This window comes from Solanum tuberosum, unplaced genomic scaffold (genome assembly GCF_000226075.1).
Source record: "Solanum tuberosum cultivar DM 1-3 516 R44 unplaced genomic scaffold, SolTub_3.0 scf00050, whole genome shotgun sequence".
Lineage (NCBI taxonomy): Eukaryota > Viridiplantae > Streptophyta > Magnoliopsida > Solanales > Solanaceae > Solanum > Solanum tuberosum.
In genome coordinates, this window is record NW_006238975.1 from 2,080,852 (window position 1) to 2,095,859 (window position 15,008).

The 15,008-nt window shown below is 35.4% G+C and overlaps 1 protein-coding gene across 3 annotated transcripts in view; it reads left to right on the forward strand.

Annotated features, from left to right (window-relative positions):
- LOC102602459 (uncharacterized) overlaps positions 1-13,282 on the forward strand; it is a 32,212-nt gene extending 18,930 nt beyond the window's left edge. For 2 of the 3 annotated variants that reach the window (XM_015307080.1, XM_015307082.1), the window contains 9 exons: positions 86-196; positions 1,299-1,490; positions 6,932-7,207; positions 9,225-9,848; positions 10,484-10,977; positions 11,069-11,129; positions 11,212-11,280; positions 12,025-12,573; positions 12,816-13,282. In XM_015307080.1, coding sequence (XP_015162566.1) covers positions 86-196; positions 1,299-1,490; positions 6,932-7,207; positions 9,225-9,848; positions 10,484-10,977; positions 11,069-11,129; positions 11,212-11,280; positions 12,025-12,096 — 1,899 coding nt within the window. In that variant the 3' untranslated portion in view covers positions 12,097-12,573; positions 12,816-13,282. Of the gene's footprint in view, positions 1-85; positions 197-1,298; positions 1,491-6,931; positions 7,208-9,224; positions 9,849-10,483; positions 10,978-11,068; positions 11,130-11,211; positions 11,281-12,024; positions 12,574-12,812 lie in introns of all 3 variants that reach the window. The other variant, XM_015307081.1, reaches the window with a different exon arrangement.
- The last annotated feature ends 1,726 nt before the right edge of the window (positions 13,283-15,008 follow it).

The following is a 15,008-nucleotide window of genomic DNA, read 5'->3' on the forward strand; positions in this document are numbered from 1 at the left end:
CATATATTTACTTAAATAGCATTGTACGATGATGAGGACTCAAGTGCTATTCTCATTCTAAGTGTATTCACAATGTGATGAACAGACAGAAGAAAAGGAAGAATCCATCTGGGCTTCTGCTCTCAGCTGTTTACTATATTTTGTCTGTGATAAAGGCAGAATAAGGAGGAGCAGACTTAAAGGTCTTGACATAAGGGTGAGTCTATACCTTGGCTTGTTAATATTGACACATCTTATTCACTTTATTTTCATGGAGAATATTTCAACTACTTGGTTTTATATAAGTATAGTAAAGGGAACAATGTAATTGGACTTCCATAAAATTCCTGAAAGTAGAGAAATGTGTTTGTAGTGGGGGACTTAACTTCTTGATTTGGCAGTTCCAACTAAACATATACAAAGGAAATAGATATCTGATATGACTGATAAATAAAGTTTATCAATTTCATTTATTATTTATCAATGAACATTATGAGGGACATACACATTATCCACCTAGTTTCATATCTGGTAGCAATGTATTTCTTGGTTATCCAAAAAAAAAAAAAAAAAAAAAAAAAAAAAAAAAAAAAAAAAAAAAAAAAAAAAAAAAAAAAAAAAAAAAAAAAAAAAAAAAAAAAAAAAAAAAAAAAAAAAAAAAAAAATAGAGGAAAAGAATATTGGTAAATGAAGTAGATTTTTGAAAAAGAAAGTAATTACTCCCTGCATTTCAATTTAACTGGCATAGTTTGACTTGGAGTGGAGTTTTAAGAAATAAAGGCTTTTGAATTTGTGGTATTAACTAGGCCATGAAATTTCTGCACGCCTGCCATTAAAGTTAAAATTAAATTGTTCTAAATACCAAGAGGTGCCATTCTGTTCGAAACGGACTAATAAGGAAATAGTGCCACATAAAATGAATGGAGGAAGTATTAGACAAATAAAAGTATTGAGAATGGAATTTATACAAATAAAGATATTATTCGGTGGTACTGGTAAATTGAAGAGCTTATAAGTACATGAAAATGAAGGATAAGTTGGATGCATTTTATTTTATTGTATTTTGTCCTTAATGACCTTAGGTTCTGCCCTACTTGTTTCAATTTGTCTCTTAATCTTCTTCAAAATTGTAAATATGAGTGTCAACACCCAGTGTTATAATTTGTTATCCCTAAATGAATGTCCATATGACCAATGAAGTGATGGTTGTGCATCTAATATTAGTCTTTCTCACATGTATAGCACTTCTGTTTCTATGTTAATGTTAATCTCAAAAGTGCTTGATGTTTGTTCCAACTTTTCTCTTAATACTCTTGCAGGTTGTTCAGGTACTTATATGCGTTAGCAGGATGAATTCTTGGGCTGAAATAGTTCACAGCAAGCTTATTGGCATGCTAACAAACATGTTTTATGAGATTCCGGAAATATCTAATAAAGCTCTTTCAGCTACCCCTGAATTTCTTATTCAGCAGGTTGATCTGACGGGAGGAATTGAATTCATATTTGTAGAGGTATTGCCCTATCCCTGGTTATAATTCATGTAAAGTTGTCTGAGAGCCCATCATGGGGGAGTACCTTTTGCTTGGCATTTTGTACCTATTGTTAGGAATTAAAATTGTAGTGGGAGTCCATCAAATGGGAATAACTTTTGCATGGCATTTTGTGCCTAGTGTATATTTTGAGGGGTCGTTTGGTTGAGAGAAGTATTAAAAATACCTCTAAACTTAGTGCGAATTATTAGATTCATCCTCGAACTATTGACATCCTTAAAAACACCCGTTTACTTGACTAACTGAACTTAAATACACCACGATCTTGCAACATGAGTGAAATACACCCCCTAGATTCTCATCAAATTTATGGGTGTTTTCACACTTCTCTCGGCTTTTTATTAAGAGCCCCATACTCCTACAAGAGTTTGAGACCACTTTTTTGTTTTTTTGGACAAAAGTACTGTTGTATTCCTCAACATTAAGGGATGCTGGTCACCTTCAAAAACTTTTTACAAGAAGATAAAATAGAGTCTAGATTTACAAAGCTCCTAAGAAATCAACAAATTCATCCATTTCCTCTGTATAGTTCTCCTTACACCAAAAAAATAATGTGACTAGACAACTCCATTTTACAACATGAATGAACTTAACTTTGTCTTCAAAACATCTCCCATTTCTTTCTTCCCACACTGACCACCAAATGCAGGAAGGTATCATCCGCCACCACTTCTTCTGGCTTTTGCTGCCACCATGAATGAACTTAACTTTGTCTTCAAAACATCTCCCATTTCTTTCTTCCCACACTGACCACCAAATGCAGGAAGGTATCATCCACCACCACTTTTCTAGCTTTTGCTGCCACCTCTTCTGATCCAACAACTCAACAGGTCAGCTGTGTGCTCAGGCATTGTCCACTCTATTTTGGTGAGAGTAAAGAATAGGTGCCATAGTTGAGCAGTAAATTTGCAATGCAGGAACAAATGGTTATTTGTTTTCCCAATTTCATTGCACAAAAAACATCTAGGTACAAGTATCCTTCCCTTTTTTTTGGAGAACTTCTTGAGTGAGACAATCCCTTCTGACCACCAACTAAGTGAAACATTTGATTTTAGTAGGGGCCTTAATCTTCCATAAGGACTTCCAGAGCTTTCAGACTTCCCCATGTGTTGAGCAGCTGTTTTCCTTCTTGTAAAGTCTGTTCACCGAGAGGATGCCATCTTCTGTGTATTTCCATCTCAAAGAATCTGGATCAGAAGTTGTGCCAGTGAAGACCCCTATTACATTCAGCATGTTTGCCACCCTCTCCACTTCCCGGTCGTTAAGGTGTCTTCTAAATGTTAGGTTCCAACCTTGGGGAGACCAACATTCCCCCACTGTAGCTTCAGGATTGTAGCTTAATAGCATTAAATCAGGGAAGGATTCCTGCAGAGTGGATTGGCCTATCCAGAGATCTTTCCAGAAGAGAGTTCTGAGCCCATTTCCAACTCTGATTCTGGTATTTCCTTGCATTTTTGTCCATGTTGATCTGATAGCACTCCACACACTAACACCATAAGTACTGTTGACCTCATTGGTCATTTACTTTCTTGACCATACTTGTGAGAGATGACCTGTTTCCAGAGTGAAGCTTCTTCCTCACTAAACCTCCATAACCACTTCATGAGAAGGCACTGATTATGTAGTTTTAGGTTTCTGATGGCTAGTCCTTACTGGTTTTTGCTCAATTGAGTTTCTTCCCACTTCACTAAACTGTATCCCCCACTCTTCTTGTTTCCTTTCCATAGAAAATTCCTTCTGAGCCTGTTTAATTTCTTAGATACACCGGAAGGGATAGGAAACAATGACATCCCGTAGGTGGGAAGGGAGTCTAAGACAGAAACATAAGAGTGACTCTTCCTCCAAGTAATATGTACTGAGCTTTCCATTGAGATAATTTTTTCTCTGTCTTCTCTATGATGTTATCCCAAATATCTAGATCACCGTGTTTGTTACCAAGGGGCATGCCAAGGTAAACAGTTGGGAGTTTGTCCACCCCACAACCTAAGATGCCAGCCAGAGTCTGAATGTGGTTTTCCTCTTTGATGGGAAATAAATTGCTTTTACTCCAGTTTACCTTCAAGCCAGGTATAGCTTAAAAACAGTCAACATCACTCTGATATGCCAGACAGACCTGCTCTTCTATTGGTTCACAAAAAATTATAGTATCATCTGCATTGTCTTCCAAATCACCCATACCATGGCTATTAAGCTTGAAACGCCTTATCCAATTCTTCTGTAGAGCTGTTCTAACCATACTGCTGAGTCCTTCCATGGCTAGGTTAAAGAGGAAAGGGGAGAGGGGATCTCCTTGTCTAAGACCCCTTTCGGAGGGAAAAAATCCAACAGGTTCTCCATAAAATGGAGAACCTAACAGTTTTAATGCAGAAACTTATCCACTTTAGCCATCTATTTCCAAAACCTAACATCTCCTCTGGTTCTTGTGTCTACACATTCGTTTGCTATCAATGCTGCATCCATTATTTGTCTTCCCTTGATGAATGCCATTTGATGTCTGTTGACCGAATTGCCTATCACCTTTTTCATTCTCTCAGATAAGGGTTTGGCCAAGCTGCTCCTGCTTTCTTCGGAATGAGGGCTACATAAGTGGCATTCAGACTTCTTTCGAAAACTTGGTGGTCATAAAAATACTGCTTGGTTCCCATGATATCACCCTTGATCAACTCCCAAAAGGTTAGGTAGAAGTTAATTGGGAAACCAAGGGGCCTTATCAATAGCACATGACTTAATACTCTCTAAGATTTCCTCTTCTTCAAAATTCCTTTGCAGCCATGTCTGATCTTCTGTGGAGATGATTGGTGCATCTTGGAGATTGAAATCAGGTCTCCAGTGCTCAGTCTCTTTGTACATGTTCTGGTAGAAAGTTTGAGCAGCATCCTTGATGACTTCTGAATCACTGATAGTGAGACCCCCTACTTGTAAGGATTCTATGGAGTTGTATCTCTTGTGGGCATTGGCCATTCTATGAACAAAATTGGTATTTTTATCACCTTAGCCATTTACTCTTGATCTTTGTGTCCAAGCTATCTCCTCTCTCTTCGCAACCTCCTCGAACTCCATAGGTAGATGTGATTTTTGCAAAATCTCATCATCAGATAGGGCCCTTTGGTCTTGAAGAGTTTCCCAGGAGCTGATCTGTAAAAGGATCCCCTCTTTCTTTTTCTTCCAGTTCAATCTGTGGCTTTTGCTCCATTGTGTTAGCTCTTTTTTAAGGAGCTTGAGCTTTTTGCCAAATTGTAAGATGGTCTTCCTGTATTTGGAAAAGAGTTCCACCATTCCTTCACCCTTTCTCTGAATCCCTCAACTTCTAGCCACCAATTTTCGAATTTGAAATAGGATTTTTTGAACTCCCAGTCACCACAAGATGATAGAATTGGGTTGTGATCAGAACCCAGTCTTGGGAGCAATGTTTGCTTAAACTGAGAGAATCGGTCTTCCCATTCAGGAGAGTAAAGGAATCTATCAATTCTGGATGCTCTATTCTGGCTTTCCCCTCTTCTCCAAGTGTAAGACCCTCCAGATAAAGGAGGGTCTACCAATTCTAAGTCGTTGATGCAATCAGAAAATTCAGCCATCTGGGGTTTATATAAGTTTAGTTAGTCGAGTAGAGGGGTGTTTTTAAGGCTGTCAATACTTTGGAGACGAAACTAATAATTTGCGTCAAGTTTAGGGGTGTTTGCAATACTTCTTTCTTTTGGTTTGAACACACGTGTTGGGATAAGTTATGCTAGGATAAGTTATTCTGGAATTAGTTATTCTGAGATTATTTTTTATATTGATTGTTTGGTTTGCCATATTCAAAATAATATGCATTGCATAATTTCTAAGAATAAGTTTGTTTTATCTCAAAAAAAAAAAGAAAAGAATAAGTTGTTTGTTTAAAAAAAAACACCCTCCACCTTACTTTACTTTTTTATATTATCCTTGCAAGCCTTAGTTGTTCATTCTTAAAAATAAATTTCCATCTTATTTTAGCTTAAGTATTTTTATGTGTGCATTCCCATATGATTGTGTGGTGTGTTTTTAAAAAATAAAACTTTCATCTTATTTTGCTTAAAATAAAAATTCCATCTTATTTAGCTTAAAAATAAAACTTCCATCTTATTTAGGTTAAAAAGAAAAAATCCATCTTACCCTTCGGGGTGGCCCAGTGGTTTGGGCTTGGGACTTCCATGTTGGAGGTCTCAAGTTCGAAACCCCTTGCCAGTGAAAGCAAGGGGTTTGCCTTCTGGGTCGAGCTCGTCGCACCGGGCTTGCCTAGTGCGGATTACCTATCCTATGTGGTTTGCGAGCTATTGCATAGGAGTAGGGGTTTTACCCTGTGCGCACCCAAAGGGTAGTGACTGCCAATTTCCCTTGTCATCAAAAAATAAATAAAAATCCATCTTATTTAGCTTAAAAATAAAACTTCCATTTTAAGTTTGTTTAAGTAAAAGATATTTAATGTTTATGTCACTTCATATAAGTACATATTGCTCCTATATTGTAAAATATTAAATTTATGTTCATTTTAGTTGATATATAAAATACAAATTTTCAAGTGACTAAGAATTATTTAATTAAAAGTATGTAATTCAGCAATGGAGTCAACATTTTAAGAGAAATCAAAATATAAATACACATAAGAATTAGTCAAATAAATTCAACATGTAATATATACATAAATAAAATTATATTTATATATTGTATTTTTTTAATAGAGAAATATATTATCATAAAAATAACGAGTAGTGAAGATTGTGAATGTTATTATAAATGATATAAAATTATGTGAATATACATGGATGTAAAAGTAATGTATAAAAGAGGGTTTAAGGGGTGTACTTTAGTCATTTGCATATTTTACAGGATAAGTCATCCCGGTATTATTATTCCACCCACAAGTAGGGATAACTTATCCCATGTACTAATTATCAATCCAGAGATTAGTTATCCTGGGCTTTGTAACCAAACAAAGAATTAAGGAGTACTAAAAACTTATCCCAAGATTATCTTCCCTTATCCATCACACCAAATGACCCCGAAGTGTATATTGTTTCTGGTACAAGCTAAACTTTGGGTCAAACTATCTGTAGAAGCTTTCTTTGTATCTGAGCAGGAGGATTATCAATGCTTCCGGTGTATGTGCTATTAGTTATTCTAAAATGTGCAGAATATCTGAAGAGATTTCATGTGATTAGCTGGAATAGTCTTAGGGGCTGGGGAGGGGGTGTTTTATTTTTCTAGTTAAAAGTTGAAGCAGGAAAATGATTTTTACACCATGCAGAGTCTGAAACATTCCATTGTTTCATAAGCTGTTAGCAAAATCTATTCTGGTCTACTTGCAATCTCATTTGTGATTACTTGTATGTAGCACAAAGAGAAAGGCTTTGCTTAAAAGTAAGTTCTTTCTACCAATGCAGTTAGTGCTTTCAAACTCAAGGGAGGAAAGAAGGAATCTGTACCTGGTGCTTTTTGATTATGCTTTGCATCAAATAAATGAGTCATGCATAGCTAGTGGAACATCAGACTACAGTGATGATGAAGTCCAACCTGTCGCTATGCTGCTTATGCTCGCAGATGCACCTGAAGCTTTGCATATATCAGTAAAGCTTGGATTGGAAGGCATCTTGGAGCTTCTCCAACGCCCAATATCTAGTGCATTGTCCAAATATCCAAATTCTGACCGACTTTCAATGGTAATGCTAACTTCATTTCTTGCTTAATTTCATTGGCCATCAGACATGATAGTGTGTCATGTAAAAACATCTGAGAAAGCTTATCCAATCGTGCTTCTTTGTGATAACTTGTAAAATGATTGATGCTTCTCATTATATGCTGTTTCAATGAACAGTAATTTGGTTGTGCTTCTTGGTGACTAATCAACATAGTTAATAGCCTAAAATTAAAAGGGCCTAAAATACCCTTATACTATTAGAATTGGTACAAAACTACCATCCGTTGACCTATTGGCCACAAAATACCCTCATTGTCAACCTTTGTGGCCCTTTATTACCCTTATCACAAACGGATCCGTTATGTAGATCAATTAGCCTTCTCATTTAATATGTGACACATTCTGATGTGTTAGGAAAAAAACAATTATCCAAAACTAATTTAACCCAACCCAAACGCGGAAAAATAATTGTAGGTAGTGGAGTGTTACCTTGCTTTTTGAGTGTTTAGGCTTGTTGGTATCTGTCGTTGTAGCCGTATTCTTGCAGTTCTTGCTTTGATATCTAACATCATCTGTTTATTGTGTTTCAGTTACTGCACTACTTTTGTAGTTGTTCTTATTCCTTTCTTGTAGGCTTTGCGTTGCTTCTCTTATTAGTTGTTATATTTGCATCTTTATACCTGCATTTACTGCACTTGAGCCGAGGATCTTTAGGAAACAACCTCTTTACCTCCACGGGTAGTGGTAATGCCTGCGTACATTCTATCCTCCCCATACCCCACTCGTGGGATTTCACCGAGTATGTTGTTGTAAATTAGTAGTCCTAGGTTAAAACTACAACAACCATAATGTCATTAAACAAGAAAATTCTTTACATTGCTTCAAACCACAAAATATAAACCACTGCTATTAGATTTCATTAACCCACAAATTTGGGAGAGATTAACGGAAGGACAAGTGGCTGAGCAATGTTATGGATGCCCCTACTTTTCCTGAAAAACAAAACTAAAGCGCAAGAACTTAAATTTAAATGATATTCTTCCCAACTAACAGAAAGCTTATTAAAAGTTTGCTAGACAATTTCTTTTTGTCCGTAATCATCCTTCATTGAAAAGAAAAAATTATATGTTCAGGATCGATGGAATCTAATGGCATTAGGTCGTTTGATGAAATGTAAAGATAATTTTAGGTTTGAAGCAGGTTTAATTGTGTTTTTTTTTTGTGCAAAGTAACCACATTTTTGATGTGATGGAATTTCATGACATTTGGTGATTTGAAGGAATCTTATGACATTTGGTGATTTGATAAAATGTAAAGATACTGTGTTTCGAATATAGTGAATTTTCTTGTTTTTATGATATCATGGTTCTTGTATCTTTACCTAGAACTTCTAATTTAGATTGTACAAAATGGCATGTTAAGTTGCTTAAAAATGGGTTAGAAAATTCACTACAATTTAACCATGTTGCTTCATAAATGCAAACTTCACAAATTGTTGCATAATTGCAGTTAAGAACTAAATTGGACCGTATATGCCCTTATACCATGCATGTAATCAATATGCCCTCGGTTAAGTTGTGTGAAATAAGCGCATTTTTGGCCCAACAAAGTAACAACGGGGGAGCATAATTGGGCCAAACTATTAAGGGAGGACAAATATGGTGAATATCACACACTTTAGGTGCATTTTTTACCCTTTTCTGTAGCAAAACAGCCATAACAACATTCCATATCTTTTGTTTGAACTTCTTAATGCTCATGCTAAACGGAGCCAATAAAATAGACATAATTTCAAGGCATAAATGAAAAGCTCTTTGTATTGTGAGGCATATCAGAATCTGTCATTTTCCTTGCACCTGTGTGTATTTTTTTTTTCCGACTTTGCAAAGAAATGAAAGGCTGTTATAACTATTGTCTTCTGTATGAGCTTGTATATACCTACATAGTGCTCCTTGCTTCCATTCACGATAATTGTATAAACTTTTTAAATGAATTATCTCTTCTTTCTTGTGGTAGTCTGACCTTTATTTCATTTGCAGCTCTTGGGGAAAATTGTCGAGAATTTTGAGATGCTTATAAAGTCATTTACTCATCTTGATAAGGAATTCGCTCATATGAGACAGATAACTAAATCATGCAAATCCCTGGAAAGTATTGATGGAGCTTATGGTAACAGTTTTGGCATGAAAGCAAAGCTCTCTTGGGCCACCTTACATTCTCTTCTTCATTCTGAAAGAACTCAGTGTCGTCACAATGGTTATCTATGGTTGGGGGATTTGATCATCACAGAGATTGTCGAGGAAGGGGATGCTAGTATATGGTCAAGCATCAGAAGCTTGCAGGAGAAAATTTCTCGAGCCAGTGTTATTGACTATTCACCTGATTTAGATGTCCCATTATCCATATGGCTCATGTGTGGGCTAATAAAATCGAAAAACAACCTCATTAGATGGGGCTTTTTATATGTTTTGGAGAGGCTTCTTATGCGCTGCAAGTTTTTATTAGATGAAAGTGAAGTCCAACACGCAATTAGTGGTGAAATGGTTGGAGATCTGCATAATAAAAGTCGTCTCGAGAAAGCAAATGCAGTCATTGATATCATGAACAGTGCCTTGTCCCTGATGGCCCAGATAAATGAAACCGACCGCATGAATATATTAAAGGTGATTTCTTCTGTCCCTTTCTGGTTAAAAAAGAGAAGAAAATAAAGGGAGGAGGAAAGAAAGAGGAAAGTAATTCAATCTTGAAATGCTTCAGACATGGTGGTCCTAATAGGATATAAATTGTAGACCTTGAGTAAGATGACAATTGCACCTTTATGCCTTGTTATTTGACCTTTAGAGGTGTATGTGTTTGAATTATATTTGCATCCTGTAATGATTTTTCAGTTTTCTCTGTTGAAGAGAGCAATATGCATACTTCTTTTGAAACAGAGAGAGCAATAACCATACTTATTTAGGAAGGATAAATATTTTGTTCCCATCACTTGAAAATAGAAATTTAAACCTTATTCACAACAGTACTTTGGATAACTATGGTCTATGGACTTCAGTGTCATGATATTACCATTGCAAGTCCCACCTATTTTGTCTGTTGTTTAGGGGTTGCACTGCCCATAGGGTGATCATCTTACATAATGCCAACTTACTTATCAATCAAGATACAAGGGATGGTTAGTGGATACTACTGTTAAAGTATTTTACCACAAGTAGTTGTATCTTCCTGCTGCTTTTTACCTGTGTCATTAATAGTCAGTATCAGCGTCTCACTCCAATATTGCTGTTAATCTTTTCAACAGATGTGTGAAATTCTTTTTTCTCAACTGTGCCTAAAAGTCCCCCCTTCAACGGTGACATCTATGGATGATCCTACAATCTGTATCAAAGATGTTAGCTGGAATAAGAAGCTTGGTCCAGGAGAAAGCTTACCTCGAAAGGAGAGCTTTGGCTGGGAGGAACACATTGAAGATACTAACCACAAACTCAAAAGAAACAAGGATCCTCCAAAACCAGAAACTGCATCCATGGCGGCACTGCTTCTCCATGGACAGGCTATTGTTCCCATGCAATTGGTTGCACGTGTTCCTGCTGCTTTATTTTATTGGCCTCTAATCCAACTTGCTGGTGCCGCAACTGATAATATTGCATTAGGCGTTTCTGTTGGCAGCAAAGGAAGAGGAAATGTTCCTGGTTCCACCTCTGATATACGAGCCACTCTTCTCCTGCTTTTAATTGGTAAATGCACAGCAGATCCTGCGGCTTTTAAAGAAGTTGGTGGGGAGGAATTCTTTAGGTGATTACTAGATATGTTTTCTCTCCAATAAAGTATATTTTAGTTAATTTAGAAGTTCATAATCAATTCTGCACATATGGTTATTTTGCAGAGAGTTGTTGGATGATACAGACTCAAGAGTGGCATATTACTCTTCAATGTTTCTTCTGAAGGCAAGTTTCATGTTGCTTTCCTGATCTTTGGCAATGATGCTCCCACTATAATATTAATTAATCTGAAATTGGCATTTTGCAGAGGATGATGACAGAAGAACCGGAAAAGTACCAACGCATGTTGCATAACCTTGTTTCTAGAGCTCAGCAGGTGTGGTCCCCTCTTTTTTGTAACGTTTTTGTTAGAAAATTTTATGGGACTGGTGTGACGATAAACAGTTACTATGTGTTGTTTGTTCTCTACAAAAGTTTGTCTGCATGATGATAAATACCAGTTTCTTCTAAGAGTTTGTTTCCAGAGCCTCATCATGGCATATTCTGGTTCTATCATTGGTGGTGAAATACATTCTGTAGTTGCATCCACTGGCAAACTCCAACATTGTCTTGAATTGCTGGTTCTTGATGTCACTTGGACCATGTTATTTCTGGTAGCTGGTATCTCTGTGTTTGCTGTTTGGTTGCTTTCCCCACTAGACATTCTTACAGTGAAGTATCCCTGAAATGCTGAGATGCCTGGGTTAGACACTTGTGTCTGCTCTATGAAACATGACTGTGTCGGCAAGATTGCTGACTTAATGTGTTATGATTCGTAGGGCCATTTCATAAGAAGCAGCAATTTTCAGCTAAATCTGTTAAGCTGTCATATATTGGTATAATAACTAAAAGCAAATGGTAGGTTGCATGGACAGCTAATCTGTTTCTATTGAGATTTAGTTGTCAAAATTGGTATGTTATATTCATTTGCAAAAGTTTTCCTCATGATATTATCATTTCATATTAGATCACCCCTGGGCAGTGCTGGATCATGGAAAATCCATAGGCTTTATGATTTTACAGATATAGGCTTGGAATTGTCATAACTGATTCCCATTTGGGTTTATGCTGTTCTTTGCAGAGCAACAATGAAAAACTCCTGGAGAATCCTTACCTTCAAATGCGGGGGTTACTTCATCTGTCAAATGAATGACATAAGCTCTACTTTATGCAATCACTATTTGAAGAATCTTGATGTTCACTGCTTCTGACAAGCATGGAGCCCAACTGCAGGGAAATGCATTCCATGTTGCGAGCCCAAGGAAGGATATCATCATGAAATGGTTGTAAGTGTGCAGTTCTGTGGGTATTTAACCAAAGAATAGTACTCTCCGAAACATGGATGCCAAGTTGCTGTACGGGGTTGGCTCGGTTGTTTATGCTTCAGCAGCTTCTCTTATGTCATCTCATGGAGTTCCTCTGAAGTGCAATGATGGAACTTTGTTTCCATTAGTTTTATTGGCATTCTTTTCATGGATGTGAGATCTTCTGATGGTATTTTGAACTTGCGGTGTTCATCAGATGATTACGGCAAGCCAAATATGTCCAGAATTAGCCAGCACATGGAAACCTGAGGATACAGTTTGACTTATTGTTGGTGTGTCAGATTGGGTTACTGAGCGATCTACAGGTATTAAATCTATCTTCTTACGACATCGACTTTTAAGTGTAAATGTCTCACCACAGAAATATTGAGTGAACTCAACACACATACTCTCTTAGTCTTTTGTGAGTTAATTTTTTCAGGAGTTTTGCTTCCTGTGGATAAATGCATTCTTAGCTTGTGAGAAAAGATTATCTTGTTCTTGCTCTATTTATTCACACCGCGCCTGACTATTGCTATTTTTGCTTTTCATTTTCATTTGAAAGCAGGTGCTAGTTCGAACAACTTCAATATCAGAAGAACTTTTGTACAGGATGAATATCCAATTGGCATCCATCTTTTTGCCTTTATTTGGGAATGGTGTTTTATGGAGTTTATAAATTCATCTAGGTCTTCCAGGCATCATGGATGACAATTTTTCGTGGATTATAATCTGGATCCGACATGCATGTAGGAGAATCACAAAGCTTGTCCGGTTTTCAGGTTTACAATGTTTAATGAGATCAAACATGGCTGGGTAAATATTCTTATTCTTTTATTTTATTTATAATAGATTTGTACATGTGTAGGTCCTCAAAAGGAAATAATAAATCCTTGGTGGGGAACCATCTTTTTGATAGATGTAAAACAAATGCTGACTGAATATCCATTTAACATGTAAAATATTAGACAATGCAAGTCCTTTTATTTGATTTTTCCATCGAACTATATAAGTAGGGGAAATTTTTAGTTTGTGCAATTTTCTTGCAATGATTCTCCAGTTTATGCTTCAACTTTGTATAAATGGGTTGTTATTTTATTCAAATTTTTGTTGTGAAAAAAAACATCAAACTGGTTTACTACGTCGATGCTGTTGGAATATTGAAATAAACGAAGCAATTTACAGTATCAAAAATCTAATATAGACGATGCAGAGTCGCAGATTTTAATACTTGCAAATATTATAGACGACATATAATCACAAGTTTTAATCAAACATAAAATGTTAGTTATCTTTGAATTGTGATCGCAACTGCGAATCGAGCCTTCAAGCATGAGCATAAATTGTCCATGCAACCATTTTTTTTTTCCATGCCTTCTGTTGTTTAATTTAAATAAGGGAAAATTTCATAAATGGCAAGCAGATTTAAGTAAATAATGATCTATAGCTATAGTTTATCTAATTATGCTTCATAGTTATAATATAACTAGTTTTTCGAACGCACGTGATTATCAATTCAGAAAATTTAAGCGAAGATTTGAATTATAAGCTTTGCACAAAATAATATTGGAGATTCTTTGGTGAATGTTCAATGTGGATCATCATATATACCTCTTATTCACACGAACCTCTTAAGATGGTCAATGAAAAATTTTATTAGTTAAATGCAATAATGTATATATTTATTTCAATTTGATGAGGTTCACTCATGTAATTAGTCGTATTTCACTAATATTACCTTATAGACTATAGTTGTTGTGCATTTTTCGTGTCATCTAACCAGATGTGCTTTGCATGTGTATTCCACTTGATCTGTTTAGATGTCATATGAACATGTGGAGAACAATTACATTTTATTTTTTAGAACTATTTTTGTATATTGATTTTTCTTTTATAAGTTATAACAAATAGATGATTTTCTTTTTGTTGGCTCTAAAATTTAACTTCTCGATTGACTGTGCACATAAATCAAAGATAGTTATCTGACTGTCCATAGTTAACTGAGAAAGATTTCCTTTTACTTTTACTGAAAAAATTAAATATTAAAATTAAAGAATATAATCTATATGTGAAATCATATATATAATCACCTGTTTATCTTACACACAATAAATATATAATTCATATACTTGTAAACAATTTTCAATTTATTCCACCAAGCATGATTTGTCCAAGGAAAAATAACAACACCGTGTTATCACATATATAGGGGTGGTATAATAATATGAAAAATTATTAGTCAAAAGTTAATATAAGGAAAGATGAAAGATAGAAATAATTAATGTACTAACTATGAGAATTCATAATATTATAACTAAAGAATGTAAAAGAGTGTGAATAACATTTCCAATAATTAGTAATAACTTATACTTACATAAATAAATAGGACTTTTAATTAATGTTACTATTTTACCCCGGAAGTAGCTGGCACTCGAGAACCATTGCTTGCCCCAAACGAACCCTTGGCCTGGCATACTTACTCAGCGGAAGACTCTATTCATATTTATAATGATCAATATATAACACTATACTGTATTAGATTTTAAATTAGTGTAGAGACAAAACGAAAATGTTTATTCTATATTACTAAAAATAAAATTTATTTGGTTAATGATAAATTTTAAATGATTCACATATTTTCACATTTGTTGTGAGTTTAAAAAAGAACTTGCAAAATTTTAAAATAATATATTGTAAAGTTAGAAGATCTTGTTAACTTGATAATACATTTTTGACATATATAATTACCTAACCAAAGAAT